This window comes from Neovison vison, chromosome 5 (assembly GCF_020171115.1).
Source record: "Neovison vison isolate M4711 chromosome 5, ASM_NN_V1, whole genome shotgun sequence".
NCBI lineage: Eukaryota > Metazoa > Chordata > Mammalia > Carnivora > Mustelidae > Neogale > Neogale vison.
This window is the reverse complement of record NC_058095.1, coordinates 99,639,254-99,666,009: the sequence shown is the minus strand read 5'-3', so window position 1 is coordinate 99,666,009 and position 26,756 is coordinate 99,639,254. Positions and strand designations below refer to the sequence as shown.

Sequence of the window (26,756 nt, the reverse complement as noted above, 5' to 3'; positions counted from 1 at the left end):
TGACTGAGCCATCCAGATGCTCCTGAAAAAAAACTTTTTCTGCAGTGTGCGTGGAAGGGCAATAATTTGCAGAGATGTCCTCTGTACTTGATGTGGGTAAGGTGGCTTTTTTCCCCTTTCTTATTTTGTTCTTTTCACTCAGTAAGGAAGGCTGAGGATCTGTACTCTACTAAAAAACTAATTTGTGACTCAGAAACTTGGTATGGCACTAACCACACTTGCAACCCACCTATGTAAGAGAAGACCGTCAGCCGTCCCCTATTATACCTGTGTTTCAGAGAAATTCCAGTAGATTGACAGCCATGTGGGCCATAATAGAATGTCCTCTGTCTATGCTCAGTATGGCAAGCTGTTACTGTGAATTTGACTTTCTACCAAATACCATAGACACTGGTCATCGCAAATAGGAGCAGATTCATCTTGTGCTTGGGAAAGGGAAGCAAAGGGAAAATCTGCCAGGGAAGCTATGAACAGAGGTACTCTTGGCAGATGCCTGAGGGCCTTAAGCTTCCCACAGGACAAACTGTATCCCCACATCTTTCCTTTCAGACTGACCCCTTTCAGCACAGTGGTGGCGGTGCTGCTGTGGGAACTGTGGGAGGTATTCATCAAATTTATTTCCTGGTGCTTTAAAAGGGGGAGGGTGCTTTCACTTTTGAGATTTAAACAGAAATGTTTCATTCCCTCCAACTATATATATATATTTTTAAAGTTCACAGAACCTTAACAACTATGTCATATGATTTTCTTTTTTTTTTTTTTAAGATTTTATTTATTTATTTGACAGAGATAGAGAGATCACAAGTAGGCAGAGAGGCAGGCAGAGAGAGAGGGGAAAGAAAAGGAGAGAGCCCAACGTGGGGCTTGACCCCAGTACCCTGAGATCATGACCTGAGCCGAAGGCAGAGGCTTAACCCACTGAGCCACCCAGGTGCCCATGTCATATGGTTTTCTTATTAGAACTTATTCTGCAGCTTTGACTACAGTTTGGGAATTGATTTTCTTGCCAGTATCTTTTTTTTTTTTTTTTTAAAGATTTTATTTATTTATTTGACACAGAGGTAGAGACAGAGCACAAGTCAGCAGAGTGGCAGGCAGAGGGAAAGAGAGAAGCAGGCTCTCTGCTGAGCAGGGAGCCTGATGCAGGGCTCGATCCCAGGACTCTGGAATCATGACCCGAGCTGAAGGCAGCCACTTAGCCAACTGAGCCACCCAGGTGCCCCTTTGCCCATATCTTATAGCCATGTTGTATTATCATCCAATATTTATATGGTTAGGTATTTGCTCGAAATGTCTAGTTCAATCATTCAGACCTGTGGAGGCTGTAAGCATCTGTTTTCCTTCTTTTTCAGACTCCTATTTTAATGTAAGAAGACTATTATCTCTCAGAGAACTGTAGGGAGGTGTAGATCAAGTTCCCACTTGGCGGCTCCCCCATGCCGGCCAAGGGCAGAGGTTGTGTGGTTCAGCAGACTTCCAGAGCAGCACGTGGGGACACAGCCTTCTGCTTCTCTTTCATCGAGATCACACTTGAAAAGACTACTCAGACTGTTATTCATATGTCTTCATGATTTTGAAGTGAAAGCGTCTATTTCAGATTCTAGAATGTGCACACTAAATCCTACCTTTTATGGGTCTCTAATGCCAGGGCTGAAATACAGTGTGACTAAACATGGAACAAAACAACATAACACAGAAATTACCTATGAGAGAAAAAGAATAATGAGTGCAGAGACAGGGTGAGAACACAAAGAACTGTCTCAAAGTAGGTGCAAAGCTTATGTCCAACTTTCTATAGCTCCTGGCTGGCCTTCAGTGGCCTGCTTTATACATAACCCTGAAGAAGTCCCCAAGCCCACCCCTGGGCCAGTGGCATTCCGTTCTGGAGCCCTTGTTTCAGTAAAATTTTCTTTAAGATTTTATTTATTTATTTGTCAGAGAGAGAGAGAGAGGGAGCACAAGCAGGGGGAGAAGCAGGCTCTCTCCACTGAGCAAGGAGCCCAATGCAGGACTCGATCCCAGGAACCTGGGATCATGACCCGAGCTGAAGGCAAACACTTAACTGACTGAGCCATCCAGGAGTCACCGGAGCCCTTGTTTTTAAAAAAAACAAAAATCCCCCCAAAAAAATACCACACACACACACAAGGCTCAAACCTCAGAGCAGTGGTTGTGGTCCTCTGTGCCTAAGGGTCCTTTAGTCAGGTAGACAACGAGCTGATTCCCGGGCCCCATCCAGCAAGGTGAGTTGGCAGCACAGGGCGCAGGAAACTGACATTATCCAGGAGTCTACAGGAAATGCTGATACACATTTTAGAGAATCTGTAACGGGAAGAAGCTGCACGGTCTTGGGGAGCCGGTCTGGAGTTGACTCAAGGGCGACCAGAATTAGCACCGGGGCGTGAAGTGTCTTCTCACCTCCTTCCAAATTGTCCTCCCTTCACGTTGTTGCCTGGGAAGTTTTCACAGTGAAAGATGTGCTCAGCTTAATAAGCTTCCTTTTCTGAAAGTGCTGACGCTGGAGGGGATCGAGGGGCAGGGGAACAGGAGCATTCACATTTAAGATAGATGTTCCCAGTCAGTTTTCTTTCTTTCCTTCCTGACTGAGAGGTGCCTGAGGGGAGCCCCATGGGCCAGGTCAGGGCAATGGGGGCGGGGGTGCTAGGCCTACGGGCCCTGGACGGAAGATGGGGTGTCCAGGGGTTGGCGGAGCATATAAAACAATACCCCCTCAGATGCCTGTGTCAAAGCTGTGTAAGCCGCTGCTCCAGGAAATGGAGAAGGTTCTGTGGGCCTCTGCCCTCCTGTCATAGGGGACCACTTTTCAGTCCCCGGAGCATGGTTCTTGTGGTGTATTCACAGACCTGAATTCTGAGGGGCTTTGGGGGTGACCCTGATGCCTCCTTGAAAATGTGATGTGTTTTTAATAGGGATGCAGCTCTGCTCAAGGCCATCAAGGCAGGCCTCGTGTTCACTTCATTGTCCGAATTATAAGGTGCCAGGAGCAGGATCCCACACACGTTAGCTCATGCAAATTGGAGCTTGATACAGGAAAATCACTCAGAACACAACTGTGGAGCTGTGGGCTGGCGTCAGGAGGTCTGGCACTCAGAGCTAGTTAGAAGAATCACACTCTGTGTTTTCTCTCTGCCCCTTTCTCCTCCTCATTCTCCTGCCTACACTGTCTGTCTCCTGCATCACCTTCCCTCTCACCTTCCTGTTCTTTCTCTCTTCCCACACTTTGCTCATTCTCCTGCCTCCCACCTCCATCCCTGGGTTCCAGCTCTGCTATGGACCAGCCCTGTGATTCAGCACCTCTTAGCCTTGGTGGCCATATTCTGAATTAAGGAGATGCTGACACCGGGACTGGAAAGCTGTAGAATTAGATAAAACAACACCGTGCCCTTGATCACATTGGATTCTCAGTCAATGCTACCTCCTTTCCTGCCTTTGAGACCTTCAGGGGAGGAAAGCCCAGCAGTTGTTAAAATCATTTTATGAATTATGTTCATTTTAACATTCACGCACTGGCGGCTAACCATTTAGGTCAGCCCGGGACTCAAGGGTTTTTTGGGATATGGAACTTTCAGTGGCAAAATCTAGTAACAGCCTTCTCTCCTGGGAAGCCTGGACAAGTCAGTCACTTTTTTTTTTTTTTTAATTTAAAGATTTTTATTTATTTATTTATTTGGCAGAGAGAGATCACAAGTAGGCAGAGAGGCAGGCAGAGAGAGAGAGAGGAGGAAGCAGGCTCCCTGCTGAGCAGAGAGCCCGATGCGGGACTCGATCCCAGGACCCTGAGATCATGACCTGAGCCAAAGGCAGCGGCTTAACCCACTGAGCCACCCAGGCGCCCTTTTTTTTTTACATATACCATCTTGAAAAACACAGCTTTCCTTTATTATTAATTTTTTTTTGTCTTTCTCAATCATAAATAAATCAGTGAAACTTTTCCTTATATATATATTGCTTGCTGGGCATAACCACTATTTTGTCCAGCAGGTGGGGGTATACTAATGTTTCCTTGGAGGCCAATTTTTTTCTTGTTTGGTAAAAATATATGTAATATAAAATTTACAGTTTTAGCCATTTTTAAATGTATGGTTCAGTGACATTAAATACCTTCACGTTATGTAACCAGCACTACCACCCATCTCGAGAATTTTTTCATCTTCTCTAACTGAAATCCTATAGTCATTAAACAATAGCTGTGTATTCCCCTCCCCCAGGCCCCAGAACCGCCACGATTCTACTTTCTAGCTCCAGGAAATTGACTATTCTAGTTACTCATGTAAGTAGAATCATACCATCTTTATGACTTTGTAACTGGTTTATTGCACTGAGCATTATGTCTTCAAGACTCATCTATGTTGTAGCATGTGACAGTCTTTCCTTTTTAAGATTGATTATTTTCTGGGGCACCTAGCTGGCTCCGGTGGGTTAAAGCCTCTGCCTTTGGCTCAGGTCATGATCTCAGAGTCCTGGGATCAAGCCTGACGTAGGGCTCTCTGCTCAGTAGGGAGCCTGTTTCCCCATCTCTGTCTCTGTCTCTGTCTCTGTCTCTCTCTCTGCCTACTTGTGATCTCTGTCTGTCAAATAAAATAAATAAAATCTTTAAAAAAATAAGACTGATTATTCTCCATTGTATGGATATGCTGTATTTGTTCATTCATTCTTCGGTTGATGGACGCTTGCTTTATTTCTGCCTTTTGGTTGTTGTGAATAATGGCTGTGTCCATGAGTGTGCAAATATCTTTTCAGCTCTCTGCTTCTACTTCTTTTGAGTAGATACACAGAAGGGAAATTGCTGGTCATATAGTAAGTCTGTGTTTCCATGAGGGGGAACCCCCATACTGTTTTCCACCGGGGCTGCACCATTCTATATTTCCACAAGTAATGCACCCCTTACAGGTGGGTGGGGGCTTGGAAACAGGAATTGAGTTGTGGGTTGATTCTCAGTGGCTTCCAGTCGGTCCTTATAGAAAAAGAGAACAGTATGGGTTTTGAACTAGGAGGAAATTTCAAGGTTTCACTGAATAGGAATTTTTCTTTCTGTGCTTTGCACAGCAACTGGTAAACTAAGATATATATAGAGAAAGATATATAGATATATAAGAACATAAGATTATATATATAGATCTATCTTCTTATATTTTATATGTATGTGTGTGTTTGTGTGTGTGTGTATATATATATCTTATCTATCTATATATCTTTATATTAACAGGAAAACATCACTTACAACCAAAAGAATGAAATTCAGCTAAAAAAGAGCATGTCAGTGTCAGATGGAATTAGGGCTGTGTGTACCCAGTACAGAAGCTCCAGATGCTGGTGTTAATTCAATTAAATTGGAGTCAGAGCAAGGAATGCGTGTCAGTGATGGATTAGCTTGCCGTATGGATACAAATGGCCAGTGCTTTCCTAGCCTAGATCATTGGCCTGAACAGAGTAGCAAGGTATTGGCATCTACAGGATTATTCCTGTGATGCTCGCTGAAAGACAGTTGTGTGTATTTTTTTTTTTAAATTATTAGCAGTATGAGTGACACATTCATGAAATACCTACCTGTATTGAGGAGACTGCTAGGTTTAGAATGTTTATCAAACTACACCAGAGACGTAAGACCTGGTTATGGGAAATAAAGGAACTTACTGGTTTCATGTCAAAGCAATCTAAGTTGTGACTTACATTAGAGGTCAGCAAACTTTTTCTGAAAAGAGTCAAGATTTTGGGCTTTCTGAGCCATATGGTTTCTGAGGTAGCCACTCGACTCCGCCATTGTAGTTAGTGCAGTCTATAGGGAAACAAATGAGCATGGCTGTTTTCCAATAAAACTTTATTTGTGAACACCAAAATTGGAATTTCACCTGCCACAAAACGTTATTCTTCTTTTGATTTTTTTTTTTTCAATTTACTTTAAAATGTAAAAACCATTCTTAGCTCATGGACTCTCTAGAAACAGGCAGCAGGGACAAATCTGGCCCAAAAGTCTCAGTTTACAAACCACTTGGAAGACACAAGAATGTTTATCTTTGATGCTCACATTTTTGTATGTGTAGAAAAACTTGGATGCAAAAACGTTAAGAAGTATGTTCTGGCAAGTCATTAGTGAAGATTTAAATTTACGATATGAAGATAAGTATTTCCAGCCACATGCCTCAGTGTAATTTGGTTAGCTGCTTGTAATGGCTTCAAGGAGGCAGAGGTTTACGTAGCAAAGTGAACTGGCCAAATAGGAGAGGAATGCGGAGAGTTTTAAAACCCTGGTACTGTCTCTGAATTCTTAAATCATGCATTCATATAATTTGCAAGTTCATTTCTTCTTTTACAAAATGTTTGCTCCTGGAATTCTTATAGTTTCATTGTTAGTGAAAGTGGTTTCTTTTCTTTTCTTTTCTCTTCTCCCCGTACCCCCCAACCCTGTATTTTAAATTCTTAAAACCTGGCACTTTGCAGCATTATTCCTTTGAATGTCTTTAGTTCTGTAATTTTACACACCCCCTTATAATCTAAATTTAATTCGTTTTCAGAAGTTCTTTGCAGAAAAGGACCCATAATAAGTCGTGATCATTCCCAATTATCTTCTCATAATTTGATACAACAGGATTTTACTGCTTTCTAAAAAGTACTTCTTAATTTAAAAAGGACTGTTACCCCCAAGTTTAACTTTATAAAACAGTAGCCATAATTTAACAATTTCCTAGTCTTAGAAGTATTATCATATCTTTAACAAAAAAATGGTTCTTCCCAAGTTGTTATAATGCTGCAGTGATAATTTAACTATTTCACAGTTCTAGAAACACTTGGAACATTGAAGTTTTAAGCTTATCATTGACTAGAATATGCCAAATTTTAGTAATAGCCTTTCACTTCTCAGCATAAAATCAGTTCTTCACAATCACATCTTCCTACTCATAAATCATGCCCAAAACAAAGCTTCCTATTGGTATCCTACCCTAACAAAACATTCAATGAGCATCTAATAAATTGTAAAATCAATGATATTTTCATTGTTCCCCACTAGCGTCACTCTAGAGGCCCCTCAGTCTGGTGATAAACATGCCTTTTATCTTTAGGACCTTGGGCATAGTATGCTTGCAGTAAACATTTGCCTTCCCAGTTTGTCTATTGCTTGTGGTCCTTTCTAAATCTTGAGACATTGTTGCCATTCATTTAATATAATCCCTCTTTGGAGAAGACAAAATGGCAGTCAAGAGACATCAGGATCCCACAAGAGCAATTCAGAGCCAGGATTAAGGCAATCCAGTTCTGATTCAGCTCAGTCTGAGGTCTTGCCTGTTACCCACTTGTTCTTGGGAAATTGTCATGACTTGTTCTCTCCCTGCTTCTGTATTTGAAGTCAAGGAGGTGCCCCATAAAGGCTTTCCTGTCCTTAATACTCTATCCTGCATATATAATGTAAAACAACTGGCTGAGGATGAACAAAGCAGAAAAGGCAAAGAGAAAATAAGATTCTATATAATCCAGGGTCTGCACAACTCTCATAGAATGAGGAATTGGTCGTTGTGGCCTCAGAGCTGACGGGCATACATGAGAAAGGAATCAGAACCATGTGTTTGCCTTTCTTTCAGGTTAGTACAACATCTATAATATTTTAATAAAATGTTCTAGGCTTAGAGTTTGTCTCTAAAACTCTCTAGAACTAAACAATAGAAAAATGAAGCCATTGACAGTTGATGTTACTAAAAAAAATCTTCAGGTTAAAGTTTAAACAATAATGTTTTGAACCTTCCTTCTTGAACGCTCCTTGTAGTCAAAGTGAGATGAGTATGTTTTGTGGGAAAAGTTTATGTAATTCTTTATTTTTGTGGGCATGAAAGATATACACCTGTAATAAAGTACCATGAAGTGGGGGGCTTAAACAGCCAAAATTTATTCTCAAAGTTCTGGAGGCTAGAAGTCTGAAATCGAGGATCAAGCAGGATTGATTCTTTCTGAGGGCTGTGAAGGAGAATCTGTTCCATGACTTACTCCTAGTTTCTGGTGGTTTACTGGCAGTGTTTGGCATTCTTTGACTTCTAGGAGCATCTCTGCCTTCATCATCACATGGTGTCCTTCCTACGTGCATGTCTGTTTCCAAATGTCCCCTTCTTAGAAAGCCAACAGTCAGTTTAGAGGCCCACCCCATTCCAGCATGACCTCATCTTAACTAATTACATCTCCAATGACCATCATTTCCAAATAAGGTCACATTTTGAGGTCCTGGGAATTAGGATTTCAACATATGAGTTCAGGAGGGAGGCACAGTTTAAACCATAGCAACACCCCTCACTGAGACCATGTAGAAAATAACTATTCATTCCATTCACTGAAAAGATTCATACAAAGACATTTCTTGAGCTCAAAAAATACTGTTAACAGTTCATGTGTTTGGACACTGCAGGGCAGTGTAACCCTGCAAATAATGCAGAAAGAAGTTTTTAGCTCGTTTCAGAAATTAAATTATGGTGATGGCTTTGTTTAAGTACATTTAATGAGAATAACTGTTGTATATGGTGATTTTAACCTTACTTCTCTCTGAAGAGACTAGGAATAGGGGCAGATTTCAAACTCGAAGTTGTCTAAGTGACACATAAGGAGAGGACCTCAGTGTCGAGATTCCTGTTGAACGGTTATGCCTCTTTCATGGTTTTGAAGCTGTGAACGGCTGCTCTTCATGGCAGTTCATGCTTAGATTTCATGTCCCTTAACATCAAGGAAGTTGTGATTGGCATGGACAAATGTTTCAGCAGGGAGGGAATGTTTAGTCATCTACTTGTCAGGCACTTTCAGAGGATGTAAGGAGATAGCTTATATTAATAGAGCTATTGCATTGTCCTCTTCACATATGAAAGAAAAATGGATAATACACAGAGGGAAAGAGAATGTTATTTTCACACACTTTGGTTAGTGTTGATTGCAATTCTAATGTCTTATGTTTGTCTGAAGTCTGACATCCTTTAGATGGGATAATTTTCAGCAGAAACGCAGTACAAGGGGAGACAAATGAGGAATTGCTGGTTTATTCTGCCTTCTAGTCCATGATCATTGACTTTTCTGAGTGTAATCTTGGAAGTTTATGCTTCAGCAACATTAACTTAAGGCCTGTATACTGTTTTTTGCCTTTTTTACTAAACACATCCTCTGCCTGCCACAGGACCGCACATTATCTCAGTGAATTCTTTTTGCCGTCTTGTGGGGTGGATATATTATCCTCAATATCCGTATGTAGAAAAGGAGGTTTCCAAATGTTGAGTAATTGACCCAAGCCACCCAGTGAGTAATTAATGGAATTGAGATTTAAACCTGACTTTCTCTGGTTCTAGAGCTATTAGGCAAAGCTGTTCAAGGCCACTATAGTCTTTGAAAGCCCCTATTATGTGCCTTTCTGTACTGGTGCATTGTTAAATGAAAACTAGAACATTAGAAAGTGTAAACATGAGTATGTTCTCATCCAAACATCTAGAGAATCTCCCTGTGCTAGTATAAATGGGCCTAACCCTTTAAATACCATGAAGGATATTCAGAGCTAATCATCACATTTTGAGGGAAGGCCAGCAATATTAGACAAGTTTGGGAAAGGAAGGAAGAATCATGTCAACTTACTCCTGACTTGTAGAAACCTAATAAATTAGAAATTATTAGAAATTATTAGTGAAAGGCTTTGAGTTTTTCTTCTCACTTTGATGTCCTAGGCTGTTTCCCTAGATGGTTGAGTTTTATTTACTCTGCCCCTTTCCAACTAGAGCTGACATTTCTAATAGTTTTTAGTAACCATGGTTGTTTTTTGCAGTTGGTCAGAGCAGATGTGATCAAAAAGAAAACTACTGCTTATGATTGATTTTCCCTTTCTTTCTTTCTTTTTTTTTAAGAGACCTTTCATTTCTAAGATGAAGCTGGTAGCTATTGAAACCGTGATTAGACCTTGTAGTGTAGCTGGGAGATGACATAAGGGGTGGGAGAGAGAAGTGAAAAGTGCTTCTTCTCTTTATTACAGGGAGTTAATTTAGTTCCATCTCCACTGAGCTGGTAACATTTGCTCTGAAATTTCATGTTACTGATTCTCCAATGCTATTTCACTCCTCTTCTCTCCCAGGAAGGGGGAAAGGAGATGGTTGAAGAGAGAGGAAGGCACAAAAGGCAAGTTCAGCTGGCAAATCCACCCTTTGCCCAGGATACCCGTGTAAATGTATGTGGATGTGCTCATAGTATGCGTGCGCGCGCACACACACACACACACACACACACACACAGGTTGAGTTGTGTCTTTCATAGGCTCTAATTTTCAAGACATGTTGGGTCTTACCTATATCCTACCCTACCTTTGGAAATTATAGGTATCACAGTCTGCAGGGAAGCCTGGCTGCCTTCCTTGGGCCCTGGGCACTGCCATGGAGACCAGCCTTGAGCACATTAACCATGGCTAATGGCCACTTAGTGTGGAATTCTCCCCCAGAGATTGCAAACTGCCTGCCCACGGGTTGAATCCAGGACACAGGTGTGTTTTATTTGGAATGCACCATGTGTTTTTTTTTTTTTTAATAAAAAAAATGAATTTATTGCCAGCTTTTAAAAATCAGGGACTTTCAAATAAGAATCTGATTTCACTTTTTCTTAAAAACTTAGTAAGTTTAGTAGCCCTGGGCTTACTTTGCTACATGCCAAGTGTCAAGTAACTGCTGCTGCCCCATTTAGGGGAAGGGAGACTTCCAGTTTATTACATTCCCCACCGATTTCCTATTGTCTGCCTATGTTAATTATTGTTTATCGCCCCATTTGCACTGTGTTTTATTATGCTGACCTGCTTCACTTTATGTTACCTTCTAGGCCTCTAGGTATTAGAAGTCCTTATGTTTTACACTTAACCGCATTGTGTGGAAATGGCAACCAGCCCTATGTTATTCACTCAACTGTAAATTTAGATTAAAAAAAAAAAGAATAATGAAAACTCTAATATACATGATATAAGATGAAGACAAAGAAGAACTATTGGCCTAGAGTGTTTTGGTCACCATCTATGATTTTCTAAAAGACCATTGAGTAAGGGATACCCCCAAGTATGTATTCACAGTTGTATACCCATTTATTTATAAAAACAGTGTTTTAAACCAAGCCTTCAGTTTGGATCGTAGAACTTTCTATCTTACCACTGCCATCTCTCACTCTCTCTCTCAGTCTTTTATTAGCTGTGCTTGGATCTAAATACAATTATGCAAAAAATGGTACTATTATTCAGACAGTTCCAGGGAATGTTTTTATTGGCAGTTTTAAAAGCTGACTTACTCTAAAGTATATTTTTGGAAGAAGTGCTTTTCTCCAGTAATATTTTTGATGCTACATAAATGTTTTTATTAGCTACATTTGAGTTAGGATAAAGAAAAAAAGTAATTTTTCCACTTAATAGTTTTAGAGTGTAATTGTAGGTTGCATTTGTGCTAAGTACTCCTGGGGTTGTTATTCTCATTTAGAAGTGGTCAAGTATCTGAGGAGTAGAACCCTGACCAATACTGAACCCCCAGGAGATAAAAGGCTCTGTCCTCAGCTAATGTAAGAAAAACAAACAGGGGCGCCTGGGTGGCTCAGTGAGTTAAAGCCTCTGCCTTCAGCTCAGGTCATGATCCCAGGGTCCTGGGATCGAGCCCCACATTGGGCTCTCTGCTCAGCGGGGAGCCTGCTTCCTCCTCTCTCTCTGCCTGCCTCTCAGCCTACTTGTGATCTCTGTCTGTCAAATAAATAAATAAAATCTTAAAAAAAAAAAAGAAAAGAAAAGAAAAACAACAACACAACAAAAACTTCCTGAGTTTATGAGGGCCCCCACCATGGAGGTAGTGATGGTGACGGTGACCATGCTGTTGATGGTCAGGGGACAGTGCTTACGCTCATGCCAGTGTTGGTAATAGTAGCAGCAACCATTTTGGAGATTTTCACTCTACAGGATTGTCATTAGAAAACATCATTTGCTTGAGAAGACTAGTCTGAATCCTATTTTAAAACATTCCTTTTAATGTCAAGCCGTATATCCAGGCAAGTGGATTGGAAATAGATATAGAAATGTTTAAAGTGACGAATTCCATGCCTCAATGTCAAGCAACATTTACAAATGTTCCTGGCAGACACATACTTCCATAGGTTTGGGAATATCATTTTCTGCTTCCAACTGTAAGTGACAAGCCAGTGTGCAAGAATAGAAAAGACGGAGTGATTATCTTTATGTTTTTAGCCCCAGATACCCATTCTTTGGGGGGTGATTTTTCTTGCTAAACTTTTTAAAAACCAGGTTTCACCAAAGGGTCCTGATGAGGAATCAGTATAATGATGTGAGTGAGTCCAGTGTCTTCAGGGCATGGCACATCATAGATCTTGGCACTGGCCTCAGGCTCCTTTGAAAATACTGGAAGGAAATTCACAGCACTGTGATTCACTGGTCAGTGCAAGTTGAGTAAGAGTTAACAAAATTGCAAGATAGCAACTGGTTGCTTTACCAACGTTTCAACTCCTGATCCAGAGAAACTGTATCCGAGGGTGTTGGCCTGACACAGGTTTTGAGGGTCGGGTTTATTTTTCTGGGTTCGAAGCCCAACCATTGTAATGCACGTGTCCTAACTTTACTTGCTTGCCAAGAACCCTGACACATGCCTTACATTAGCTCATGTTTTAGTGCCTCTTTTTCTCTAAGGAAAGTGTGTTCTGTCAGAGTATGTCCCATGACATGCTGCCCTAGCTGCATGTTCATGTAGACCAGCAGCTGAGAACACGATCAAGGAATGAATGTACTTTTCCATTTCATAATTGTTGGTTGTTGTTGTTGTTGTTGTTGACTCAGCAAATTAAATGCTTGCATTTCAAAAAAGGATATTTTCTTTTTTCTAGTTTTTAAGCATCAGCATATTCTTTCAGTGTTAAGTACTAGCCATTTCAGAATTTCAACAGTATTATTTGCTTCTGCAAAAAAAGAAAAAAGTGTCTTAGACCTTCAAACTTGTGAAAAGTAGTTTGAGGATCTTTATTTTTCTCTCTCTGTTATTATTTGAGTAATTTATTTCTGTTCTTAATGGCTTTATTGTTCTCTGGGTGATAACCAGAGTTTCTTTAAGAGATTTTTCTTTATCAGAAATTTTTTTTTTTTAAAGATTTTATTTATTTATTTGAGAGAGAGACAGTGACAGAGAGCATGAGAGGCGAGAAGGTCAGAGGGAGAAGCAGACTCCTCATGAAGCTGGGAGCCTGATGCGGGACTTGATCCCGGAACTCCGGGACCGTGACCTGAGCCAAAGGCAGTTGCTTAACTAACTGAGCCACCCAGGTGCCCCTATCAGAAATTTCTTGCTAGAAGAACAATTGTAGGATAAATAATCATTTGCTAAGTTTATCATCAAAGAAATAAAAAGGTGATAAAGTAAGGGAACAATAGAGGATGTGGTTTTTTTTTTTTATTTTATTTATTTATTTGACAGACAGAGATCACAAGTAGGCAGAGAGGCAGGCGGGGGGGGGGGGACAGGCTCCCTGCCGAGCAGAGAGCCAGATGTGGGGCTCGATCGCAAGACCCTGAGATCATGACCTGAGCTGAAGGCAGAGGCTTTAACCCACTGAGCCACCCAGGTGCCCCGAGGATGTGTTTTTAATGACAATAACATGGCAACACATTCCTGATATTTGGCTATAAAACAAATTATAGACATATTTTAGAATCAGAAATGTATAGAATTACATGATTATAGAACAGAAAAATTCACAGTGTTTGACTTACAGTATCTTGTGAATAACAATGCTCAACGCTAAGAGTAGAGAAAAGAAGCCAAGTATGGAATGAATTTGGAAGAGAAACCTTATCAGAATTAGGTTTTGGCAGGATGAGAAGACCCACATGTGCCAAGTTTTAACTGAAAACTAATTATAATGGTCACATTATGAATTGTGCAGAAAAAGAAGTTATTGATTCTGATGCTTTTAGAGGCACAGGTGATTGGATTTTTTAAGTCTTTTTGGAAAAGAGCATTTCCTTAAAACTGAACCTTTCAGTCTGTTGCCTTTAACTGATATCAAGAAGAATGAGAAATTATAAATATTTTTAAAAGAAATTAAAATAGAAAGGGTATCCTGTACTCAGTGATTCCAGTACATGGACTGAATTTCTTGGCTTTTACTTCTGTGATCATAATCTCACTTAAATACATTAGGTAGGTGATGGTAAAATATGTTGGTGTTTCACGGAAGGGGAAATTGTGATAGGGACACAATGACTTGTGTGGCTTCAAAAAAAAATGAGGCTGTGGCTGCAGAGATATTCCATTTTGTTGGTAGAGGGCGCTCTTGTAAAGTAAATATAGCGACCGCTGAAACTCTCCCTGACTCTGTGATGTCAGCGTCACCATGGAGATCTCATTCCAGTGAGGGGGACTGGATTCCACAGTCCTGCTTTGGAAATGTGTAAATAGCAGATGCTTTTATTGCCTTTGTTTGAATCTCTGTCCATGCACAGCAACTCAAACCGGAAGCTCAGAGGAGGGGAAGTCCATATTTGTCTATAGTGGCTTTTTACTCCCTGGAAGCAGCTCAGTCTCTCCTGGGACAAGTGTGTGTAATGACAAGTTAATGGAAAAGATATAAATTCATGTTTTACATAAAAAGAGTCAGAAAGCCGAATATGTTTTCCTAGGATCAAAGAAATAATTCAAACTTCCTTTCTAAAAAACTCATTAGACACTTTTTGCTAGAAACAATTTATGTGCAGTATATGTGATAAGTATTATTAAAATGGTTTTATTAACTGAAATTTATAATGCACAAATGTAAGGATACATATTCCTATGCTTGGAATAGATTTGTTTTCCTGTAGCTTGGTATTTAAGAGCCTGCTTTTGAATTGTTTCAAACTTCTACACATCTTCTGTTGTATGTGGCTAAGTTGTTTTTTAAATGTGTACAGTTGGGATGTAAGTAACATCTAACTATGATAGAGTCTGTCTCCTTTACAGCAGGGAGGGTTCAATGCAATAATGTATACTGAGGATTACATATAATAATGTATGTAACTATTCTTTTAAAAAATATTTTATAAAAAAGTATTTTATTTATGTTTTGGAGAGTGAGAGAGAGAGAGAGAGCAGGGGGGAGGGGCAGAGAGAGAGGCAGAGAGAGAAGCAGCCTCCCCACTGAGCACAGAGCCCAACTTGGGGCTCAAGGTGGGCCTTTATCCCAGGACCCTGAGGTCGAAACCAAAGCCAAAGTCAGATGCTTAACCAACTGAGCCACCCAGGTGCCCCTATAGAACTCTTCTTATTGCTGTTATCACATCAAGAAGAATTTTCATCTTTTCTTTATAGCTTCACCATATAAATGGCTGTGGTAAAACATAGTAGAACCAATGTAGAAACTGATAACCAAGAGAACTTAAGGAACTGTTCCAAATGTCTACAATGTTTATGTCAAATCTAGTCTCAGAACCCAGGTATCCTGATTCTCAAAGGGCTTTTTCCAACACATCTGGCAATTATAACTACCCATATTTTTTGAGGTACAGTGGGTGTGGCATTATGCTAAGTGCCATCAGAGATAAACTCTGATGCAACAAATGGTGTGTCTTTCTTTGGGGTTTTCCTATAATAATCCAAGTGTTTCATATAATGACCAAAGAACTGGGTAAGAACTGCCAATTAATTGATAGAATATTAAGCATTGTATGCCATAAACTCCCTCCTTTATGAACTGCATATATTACACACACACACTTTCTTTTCTAATGTAGGGACATTTTGACAGGGATAGTATTTTCAGAGGAATACAAATTTCCGGAGCCCACGAAACTAAAAGTTGTGACAGATCCCAGGGGGTCCTGAGTTCAGACACGGTTTATAGAACCAGACCTGTGCTGGCAGGTGACCATAGTCATTAATGACATTCACGGCATCATTTCAGTGGAAGCCCGATGGAAAGCGTGTACCTTATCCCAGCTTCTCTGTTAGCAACTTCCACCAGCCTTGCACCATTTCTGTGATGCTAATTCAAAGTATGCTTTTCACCACAGTAATTATACTAGTAGAATTCCTATTTCCCTAAGTGAAAAGGGACACCTATATGCTGTATTTTATCCAAATTCACTTAGGAAGGAAGCCTGTTGTTATAGTGCCCAGGAACAGCATACTGTTTTATGTTTTATTTGTTTATACTAAGTATACATTTGGCTTATACTTATTTGGAAGTAAAAATGCATATGAGCTAATAAAAATAATGAAAATGGATTGAGGACTTATGCCCTTTTGAGTCACAGTCTTAACTCATCTAATCTTTAAAGCAACCAGTATGATGAACATATTTGATATGAGACACAAAGAGATGAACGCCTAAGTGACAGAGTTGCGTTAATTCAGAACCTGGGCTTCGATGACAGAGTATGCTCTTGGGAAATTGTGCCAGAGCAGATGTCTCTCTGGTGCTGAAGAATCCCACCCAACAGGAGGCCCTACCTCTGCCCTGACTAAACATGGGGTCTTTAGAAATGAGATGTGTTTCAAGATAGCTGACTGGGATTTTCTAACTCGACCAAGTCGGAGGTAGTCACCGTGCAAAGACTGCAGCTGAGCCACCTGATTCCAGTCCCATAACATAAACCTCTGGTAGAGAATGCAGTTTACTTTCTGCTGAATTAGTAATTCACAACAGTGTGCTGGGATTCTTTGGAGTGTAAGTCTATACACATATGTACTGGAAGAGAAGAGACGAAGGATGAGAACAGTTGTATTCTCAAGGCCCAGCACTGTGGTTAATAAATAATATGTGTTTAATAAACATTTATTGAATGGTGACTAGGGTTTCAGGGCAGGGGTAAGTCACTTTGGATTGGTGTGGATAGAAAAGGTAAGGCTTGAATCTTCAACTGAGCCTTGAGTCATAGCAGAGATTTGAAGAGTTAGGTAGGGGATACCAAGTGAAAAAAAAAAAAAAGTCATACAAAAATCCTTAAAAGTAGGAAGGAAGAATCCCTTTTTTGAGAAGAATATATAAAGCAGCTAAATTGGAATGTGTTTTAGGTGAGACCATAGTCTTTGCATTTGTCCTTATATCCATTCATCCATGCATCTATATCTATCCAAACATCCAGTCATCCATCCATCCATCTATCCATCTAAACGTCCAATCATCCATCCGTCCATCCATCCATCTAAATATCCAGTCATCCATCCATTCATCCAACCATCCATCCATCCATCCATCCAAGCAACCATCCATGCATCCATCCAATAAATGTTTATTAAGTACCAGGTACATGGCATGACTCCTATAGACTTGAAAAGTAGGTTGGAACCAGATAGAATGTCAGACTCAAGATGAACTTTAACTTGATGATGGCAAGCCATTGATGTTTTTCTGAGTCATGAACAGAGATTTTGAAAGTTTAAAAGAAAGAGTAGATTAGCAGAATTAAACAGGATGGATTGGAGAGAAAGGAGGTAGGAGTGAGAAAAATGGCACCAGAGGGAAATGCCAAGGTCCACAGGTAGGAGGATAAGCTCTGGACTGATGTGGTAATGGGGGTAAAGAGGAGGAGGACAGGAAAAGGCCTAGGTTTGAGAGATGTTAATACATAAATGGAATTTGTTTTTCTCAGCTGGTAATCCTGAATTTTGAGAACCTCAGATTTAAAAAGGAATACACTTATAGATATATAAAATCAGATCTTTATGCAAAACATTGGTAATCCTTTGATATTGTGTGTCCGGTAATGCCAAAGGAAACTCTCACAGTATACTGGCCTACAGAAGAGGGTTATACATCTTCTTCTGTTACTTTTTTTTATTAGATGGAATACATTACAGCTACCTTTGAATCAATGATAGAGAGTGAAAGCATGGATAATAGAAATGCATAGATTATCCTAAATCCATCTTTAAGCCTCCTTTTCTATCAAATCTTCTATTGAAGTTTCTAACAAGGAGCAGGTTTACAACTTTGAATTTGATTTACTGACCACACGCACCTTCTGTGCTGGGAGGTTGTGGGCAGGGAAATGGCTAAATGATGCCAGAGCAGAGAGCACAGAAGACATTACAGTTTCTGATAGTTCAACACATTCTTTGATTTTAGTCACTGAAGATTGAGAGGTAAATGAATACATGTTGCTTGGCACTGAAATGACTTTTCCCTGTCTTTCTGTGCTGGGTGATGACAGTTACTTTTCTTTAACAATTGCTGCATTCCTTTTATGGTCTTGGAATCCTGGAGTTGGAAACAACATCAAAAGTTCATCATGTTTCATTTCCCACTTGCCAACAGAATTAAACCTAAACTGTCCAAGCTGGATCATTGGCTGTTCTGTTCTTTGAGTCTCAGGCTTAGAGGACAGTCCTGGGTATATGATGAAAGGGAGTTAGTTAGCTGGCAACCTGCTTATTGTGTGCTGGAGTTTTGAGGATAGTTATCAGCCTGCTTAGCAATAGCATAAAACATGCCCACATAGATGAATGTGATCTGTGTGGCAATCTGATGTTCTAGAATACAAATGATGGTAATATGTGGAATGAAAGGACAATTGCCTTTGGAAAACAGTATTTTTCATCTATTAGAGATTTGTTTTCATAATGTTTGGCACACAGCATAGCCCAGAGCAGGCCCATGATAAATGTTTATCAGCTAGGGAAATATGGCTGCCCGGGAGAGTGCGTTATGTTAATTTCCATTGTGTGGTCCCTGAGCTCTTTTCCCTTCTGCCCATCACTGCAGAACCAAAAGGAGCCCCATCATGCATTAGTCCATATGATGCTGTGAGGAGAGAGTTCTAAAATCAAATAAGGTTGGGAAATACTGTATTTTCTATCTTCTCTTTGGAGTTGTGATATATGTGAGCACATGAAGGGTTTGCAAGGACCAGAAATAAAGAAACCTGTTTATATCAGATGAATTCAGTATTTGCCAAATCTATTTGGCCAGAGGACCCCCCTCCTTTTTTTGCACAAAACATATTAACCATTCATACTCGAAGAAATACTGCCTTTTAAGTTTAATTTTTCACATTTTTTGCCTGAGGGAGAGATCATGTTTTATTCATTTTTGTGTGTATATGCTCTATGTTAACTGGCGCATAGTAGGCTCAGTAAAGTGAGCTCAGTAAAGTCTTCAGTAAGGTGAAAATGGCCTGTGTGGGGTTGGTGGAGTTGGTATCAACTGCTGTTCATGAAGGCTGGGGTGGGGTGCTTGTCCTGAAGATAAAGATGGACAGGGCCATAGCTGGGATCAGACAGAAAGGGAGGAGTGACATAGAGTGGATTCTGAATTCAAAGGGCCTGGGTTTTTTTTTGTTTTTTTTTGGGTTTTTTTTGCTTTTTAAAATTATAGTGAGAGGGGGAACACAGCAGGGGGAGTGGGAGTGGGAGAAGCAGGCTTCTTGCGGAGCAGGGACCCGAATGTGGGCCTCCATCCCAGGATGCTGAGATCATGACCAAAGGCAGATGCTTAGCCTCTGATTCACCCAGGTGCAAAGGGCCTATTTTTTTAACTTTGTTTTGTTTTAAAGATTTCATTTATTTAACAGAGAGAGAGAGAGAGAGAGAAAGAATGCACAAGCAGGGGGAGTAGGAGAGGGAAAACCAGGGTCCCTGCTAAGCAGGGAGCCCAGTGCAGGGCTTGATCCCAGAACCCTGGGATGATGACCTGCACCGAAAGCAGACACTTAACTGACTGAGCCACCAAGGCACCCACAAAGGCCCTCTTTTTATCTCAAGTAGAAGATCGGAACTTCTGACACCACTCCTGAAGATCTTTATAGTCCATTTTCCTTAATTGTTACAACATCCCTCTTAAACCACCTATTTTTTCAAACTTTCCAGAAATACGTCATGGATGTACCTCATTGATACTTAGTGTTTATTATCAAACTATTCTAGAAATGTCATTCTTAAAATTTCAGCCAAGCGATTATTTGGAAATGAGAGCTTATTTGGAAAAACTATCTGAAGGCTACACATCATTGTCTTTGGGACCTCTAAGTCATGCAGTGTTCTCCCAGCTTACTGCTGTAAGTCTTACATTACCTTCCGTGTGTCAGGACAGTGCTACCAAGCATTGACCTAGAGCAGAACCCCCAGAGACGCCTTGCAGCCGACTACAAACCAATGAGGAAGGATCTGATTGTAAACCCAGGCCAAAAGGCTCTAACACGCCAGGGGGCGTTGTCTGTCGGCCTCAGACATTCCTGGGAAATGCTATTAGAAAGTCTGTTTCAGGGGCACCTGGGTGGTTCAGTGGGTTAAAGCCTCTGCCTTCCCCTCAGGTCATGGTCCCGGGGTCCTGGGATCGAGCCCCGCATTGGGCTCTCTGCTTAGTGGGGAACCTGCTTCCCTTCCTCTCTCTCTGCCTGCCTTTCTGCTTACTTGTGATCTCTGTCTTTCAAATAAATAAATAAAATCTTAAAAAATAAAAAAAAATAAGAATTCTCAGTTTTCTATCTTGTATCTAAGGTCTACTCATGTCTCTTTAAAAAAAAAAAAAAGAAAAAAAAAAGAAAGTCTGTTTCATGGCTGCTTCATGGTGTGCTCCAAGCAAAGGAAATTGAAAATAGAAATCAGCAGTGTTCCAGTGCCTTCTGTTGGCATCATACATTTTGCGAACAAAATATTTCACCATGTATCCAACAACAGAGAGCAGTATGCTGGAAATTACTCCTTTTGACCACATGTACCTGAAAAACAACAGTGAGCTCTCTTAAAGTTCTCATTGGAGAATAAGTTGAATAAATATCAAAAGGTGTTTTAAAACTTTGCTTTTGCCAATCTATGAGACGCTGGGTAGCACAGGAGTTTTCAAGTTTAGCCTAACTTGAGTGGTGGGCATACGGTTGCCTAGTGTCTATACCTCCGTCTCAGAAATAATCTATTTTGTTATTCCTTTTACGAGGACTTCTACTTTTCTTTCAACTGGAGGTAGAATGAGTCTAAAGGAGATCATTGTATTTATATTATGATACAGATAATTTTCTTCAGTTGTTATCCCAAACGGAGATCGCCGCATGTCTACTGTATTTGTTGCTAAAATCAGGCGTTGGCTTTTATTGCCATCGAGGAATATTACATTCAAATGGATAAAGGGGTGTTCCTTTCCCATGTGTCGTACTGCTGCATCCACTCTGTTATGAAAATAGAGAGCTCTTACCTCATGGCCTATTGATATGTCAAGTAATAAATGTGACAGTTACTGGTTCTATTTTCCCTATCCCGTCTTCCTGCACAACTTAAATGTAACATGTTTCTTACTAGTAACAGATGCTGGAAACCTTCTTTTGAAATTCCTCTGGAGAAGCTTTCCTGTTGATTCCATTAGATGTGGGGAAGTGGCTTTATGCAGATGTGGGCTTGCAGGGATGCAATGTTGTAATTGCTGTTCTGCCGACCCCTTGCTGAGTGCCATGCTTTTCTCTTGTAGGTGATGTGCCTTCAGGACTTTTTTGGTGACGATGACATTTTTATTGCATGTGGACCGGAGAAGTTCCGTTACCAGGATGATTTCTTGCTAGATGAAAGTGGTAAGGAAAAAAAAAAGTTCAAAACCAAGGGAAATTTGAGGCAGCTTTCCAAAATGAGCTGCACCAGGCCAAGATTATGTCAACCCCAGAGCTACCAAATCAGTTTCAGATCCTCGCCCAGCATGTCTTTTTCATATCTCGAATTTCTTTGATTTTTTTAATATAGAAAACAGATGAAATGATAATTGGAAAGGTTAAATCATTCAGAAGAGTAAATTACCAATGGCTAATTTATAACCACTTAATAACTAAATTGATGTTTTATAGAAAACCAGGATGCAGATTTCTACGTTTTTAATTCTCTGTTTTTGTCAACATGTGTAGTTGAGAGATTTGTGATCATAAAATTATTGCGTGTGTTTCTAGGTGGAGCTTTCCCTAGCCTCTTCTGGTTCCTAACTGGGAGGGAGAGTGGCCTGGCATCATCCCCTTTCCTTTAACTACTACCGAATTTGTATGTCATTAGCATCTGTGAGGGAACAAAGAGGAGGCGGGTAGCATCCTTTGGTTCAAATTGAAATGTGATTGTAATAGATGAAGAGGAGACAGTTGAGTAAGAGGGAAAGACCTGTCTCAAGAAGTGAATATGAAAGGTTGTGACTTCAAGAAAGATTCTTTTCTGATGCTATAGTCATTTCAGAATCTCACCAGCATCACAGGAAAGATTATTGCCCTGACAGAAGAGACCTCTCCTTAATCACATTACTTCTAATTTAATTAGGGGAATATCACATATTTATGGACAATTCAGACACTAGGTGGTTGGAAATGCTTTTTGAAGTGGTAATGAATTTTCTGCTTAAATGCATGCAGAAACAAATTAGTGAGCTTTTGATGAAGGGGATGGGAAACACTTGAGCACTGACAGGACTGGATAAATGATGGGATGTCAGGGGTCCCACCCTCCCACAGCTGAAGCTCGTTCCTTCAGTATCTGTATTAATACATATGTATGTAGATCATCTATATGCATTTAAACCTAGTACAATCATTTTATCATTTAAAAATGACTTAGAGTGTGTGGGGAGGGATAGGAATAAGAGAGATTGCCCCTGTTTGTGAAAACTTCAAATGCCCGATGAAAGTACATATATGACATAATATGTTAGATAGATAGATAGTTAATATGACAGAAGTGTCATTTGAAGAGATTTAAGTTATTTTGGTTCAAAGAACCTAACTGGAAGGTATCTCTTTCTCTTGAAAAAACTTTAAATACATTCCATCGTTATCTCTAGTTGATGTGCCCTTTGGGAGCAAAGATACTATGAAAATACACCAGCACAGGGAGCCCTCAGGGAGGGCTCTCCCCAACCCACCCCTTCCTTCTTCAGAATGAGACAGCCTTGCCATTTTGTGTAGAACAAGAGAATGTTAGGAGTCAGGCGGGAACCCACAGCACAGTTTTGAGGAAAATAAACTGCCTTGACTTTCAATTTAAAGAAAATATCTGCCTCTGATAGAACAATCTGAAGGAACCATGCGTTCTGAAATGAAAGTTTCATTTGTTGCTTTGATAGGAAACAACCTGTCAAATTCCAACTGGAATATAGTTGAGTTTCAAAACATCACTGTGGACCTGAGGATGCCAAGGCCTCTATCCAGCCCCCAGGGAAACTTGGGGCCTCTCCCCAGCCTAGCGCCCTGACAGTGAAGGCCCTGGACTGGGCTTTCCCTTCCCTACCCTGTGCTCTCACACCAGACACGGCAGCCTGTCCTATTCCCCGCCGACAGCAGGCAGACGGGCTTTCTGGAAAGTACAACAGAAAAAAGTACCAGAAAATCCACTGTGATTTCCCTTGAGAATCCTTTCTCATTAAAAAGAACGCAGGCAGAGAGATAGACAGATTGATATCCGCACGCATGCAGAATGGCGCACTGCAAACACGTGAATCGCAACACCTAGCCCATCGCCCGTGGTTTGGCACTTGGAAAGACCACTTCAAACTATTTCAGTGAAAAAGTCAGGACTTCACGTTCTTACCCCTGATGAATATACCCTAACCATTTCTTGGTGTGAAATCCATTTGCTGAGTAACAGTGTCCTCCCGCATCCTGAGAGAAACACGTGGATTGGGGGAAGGGGGTAGAGAAAGAATCTAAATTGAGATTTTACTTCCTTGGATGAACTTACTCTGAGACTAAATTCACACATTGACAACTGCAATTTCCCTGTTGCTTGTACAGCATGTTCTAGTGCTAATGTATTAAAATTTGAATCTTTTTTTAAGTGCTCTGAGATGATTTATCCCAGCTTATCTGTACTTGCTAAATGGTATTTGCACATTGAGGCTTCATTTGGCCTGTTCCATAGTAGCTTCCTAAAAGGAGTATCGGCGGGGGGTACAGACATCTTTGGAATTAATACTCAAGCAGGGCTGTGCTTGATTTAATGGCATCAAGAAATGGCCTTTTGCCACAAGGCAGCACTTTTATTTTATCTTTCAAAATTAACCCAGCTCCCGGTGTGCTCAGGATTAGCAATAATACATCCCCCTAATTACTGCTGGGAAAGCTCCTGGAGACTGCTCATAAGGTCTTTCCAATGAGGAATTCTGCCTTCATAGACTTATATTTCATGGGCTACACTGGACCCAGATCAATATTAGAAGCTACGAGGGAGGAAACTTCCTCCCCTAAATTTTCACATGGGAAGGAAAAAAAAAAAAGCCTTCCTTTTTCCATCTTGAACTGTAACTCATTTTAGCGATATCGTCATCAATCAGTGGAATCTTAGCACCTTCGAAAAATGGTGGCTACAGAACTATATATAGAGACAGACAGGCCAACAGCTCCTTCCCTTGCATGGGCTGCTGTCTCATTTAGAACGATGAAGCACAGGCAAGGAAAATGCCAAATTGGAGACAGGAATCTTAACATAGTTTTGCTTATATATTGATGATAAACTGACAAATTTGTGACTTTTGGTGCCATTAAAAAGTGACAGGATTTTGTTGAGAAATGCCTATCTCTCACCTGGGAGGAGAGGACGTTAAGTCCTTGGTGAGGAGCCTGTGGCAGCATATCACCTTCTGTCTGCCTGCCCCCGCCCCCAGCCTCAAGCCAGCACCCCCAAACTTGCTTGGCCAGTTTATTCACTCATGTACCTCACCCCTGCTGGGCCTGCCACCTGCTCAGGAATCTAAATATATCTCTCACTCTCTCTTTTTACCAGTTCCTGAGCGCTCTTGATTCTGATGTTAATAAGTATTACTTCAAACTTACACATTTCTGCATAGATGTTGTATGAGTTTCCTAAGCCTGCTATTAACCAATCACCATGAATTGGGTGGCTTCCAACAACAGAAATTGATTCTTCAACAGTTCTGGGGGCCAAAGTCCAAACTCAAGGTATAGGGAAAATCTGTGCTCCCTCTGACGGCTCTGAATAAGAATCCTTCAAAACTATAATACTAGCTCCTGCTGGTAGTTGGCGTGGAATCCTTTGGCTGCTACTGCAACATTGTTCTAGTCCCTTCCTTCAACCTCATGAGGCCTTCTCCATCTGTCCGAATTTCCCTCTTCTTATCAGGACACCAGTTATTGGATGAAGGTCCATCCTAACCCAGTATGACTTCATTTTAACATGGTTACATATGCAGAGACCCTATTTCCAAATAAGGTCACATTCACAGGTACCAGGGTTCGAAGCTCAACGTATCTTTTGTGGGGCACAATTCAACCCACAGAAAGATGTTGGAGGTTGTCTGGATTTTAGTTGAACTTGAGTTACAAGTAAACTCACTTTTATTTGTTTGTTTTGACCCGTCTTTCGATTTGTGCTGTTATAGTTTTTTATTAATGAGTAGAAGACATAGACAAGATTGCTGTGACAAGACTGTCCCCTCTTTTGGCCTTTTGTAGGTAGGGTCACTCACCTGGGATGTCAGAAGAATGCCCTGAAATGGTCTGAGAAGTGTACTGGTCAGCAGGGCATTTGATAGAAACTCTCTTGAAATCCTTCTGAATAAGATAAAAATATATGGTCTGAAGGCCATGGGATGGCTATATTTTTAGTTCATAGAACTGGCCTGTCCAAGAAGTCCTCATTTACAGGTTGATGTCTCTGTGTTGGAGGGGATGGCTATTGGAATTGACCCATGAGGTCCCTGAAGGGAAGGACTGTTTGTGTGCTAAGAGTCATGGCAATAGGGTTATTCTTTGGATTCTGTGTAGTTTAATGTGACAAGAAATGGCCATTTGAGAATGCGGGTGGTGTGTGAATGAAATTATCTGGTAGGAAAGCAAGGATCCACAAGGATTTTAGCGAAATGGATTGTATCCAAGAAGATAAAATTGAATTGGTATTAACAAAGAGTAGTGCTTTAGGTATTTTTTCATTGAAAAGAAACCAGTTTTAAACCAGCTTAGTCAGGAGTAATGTAGTTCTAACAGGAGAACATGTGAACATTTTAGTTCACTGCAGGCTTCTTGTGAGGTGTGACTCATTTTCGGTCTGGAATATAGGCATGTCCAATGTGATAATACCTTTCAGCCCCTCTGACTGAACATGGCAAATGTTGACTGAAGAAAAAAGTTAAAATGAGTAAATGTTCTTCAAAATTCACAAAACTACTACAGAAGTCTAGTAAGTATAGTGTAGAAGAATAGACCAAAAAAAATGGGTTTTCCCATGATTTTTGTAAGTTGGTAGCATCCATACTTTCGAAGTTATGAAAGTTCACAAGTGCACTAAGACTTTCAGGATACAGTAAATGTGTGTCCATGTGTGTGAATAATGTCCTGTTCCTGGGGAATGCCAGTCCAACTTCTCCCTGCATTAGACACCCCCATCTGGAATGCAATGTTCTTCTTGGGTATGTGATTCTAGTAAGAACATTTCCTTGGCTTCTCTTATGGACCCCCTGGTATCAGGTGCCCAGAATCCACTTGGTAAACATCTCTAAAAATACTCCATCATGACTACATTCCAGGGACCCATGTCCTCAATGAGAGGAGACAGAAGTTGTATTAGGCGCCGTTCACCGAGCAATGATCCCTGAGTGTTTTCCCACTTCTGGGTGGTAAGAAAATGGAGTTAGAACCAAGAATAGTAGAAACAGCATGTGAGTAGAGTTAGAAGACTGGTGTAGTGAAGCTCCATGTCCTTCTTGCTGTGTGGTCTTTGTATCTCCCAGCCTGCTTCCCATTCTGTGAAACACCTTTTTTTCCTGGGTTGTAATGGACCTCAAATGAGATAATAAATGTCAAAGCACGTTCAAAACTGTGTTCCTTATTA

General features: G+C 40.6%; 1 protein-coding gene across 5 annotated transcripts in view; it reads left to right on the top strand.

The window, feature by feature from the left end:
• The window catches only part of DCLK1 (doublecortin like kinase 1), a 350,518-nt gene that overhangs the window by 159,015 nt on the left and 164,747 nt on the right, over positions 1-26,756 (top strand). For all 5 annotated transcript variants that reach the window (XM_044249592.1, XM_044249591.1, XM_044249594.1 and 2 more), the window contains exon 4: positions 21,418-21,517. In XM_044249592.1, the coding sequence (XP_044105527.1) occupies positions 21,418-21,517 (100 nt within the window). The remainder of the gene's footprint in view (positions 1-21,417; positions 21,518-26,756) is intronic.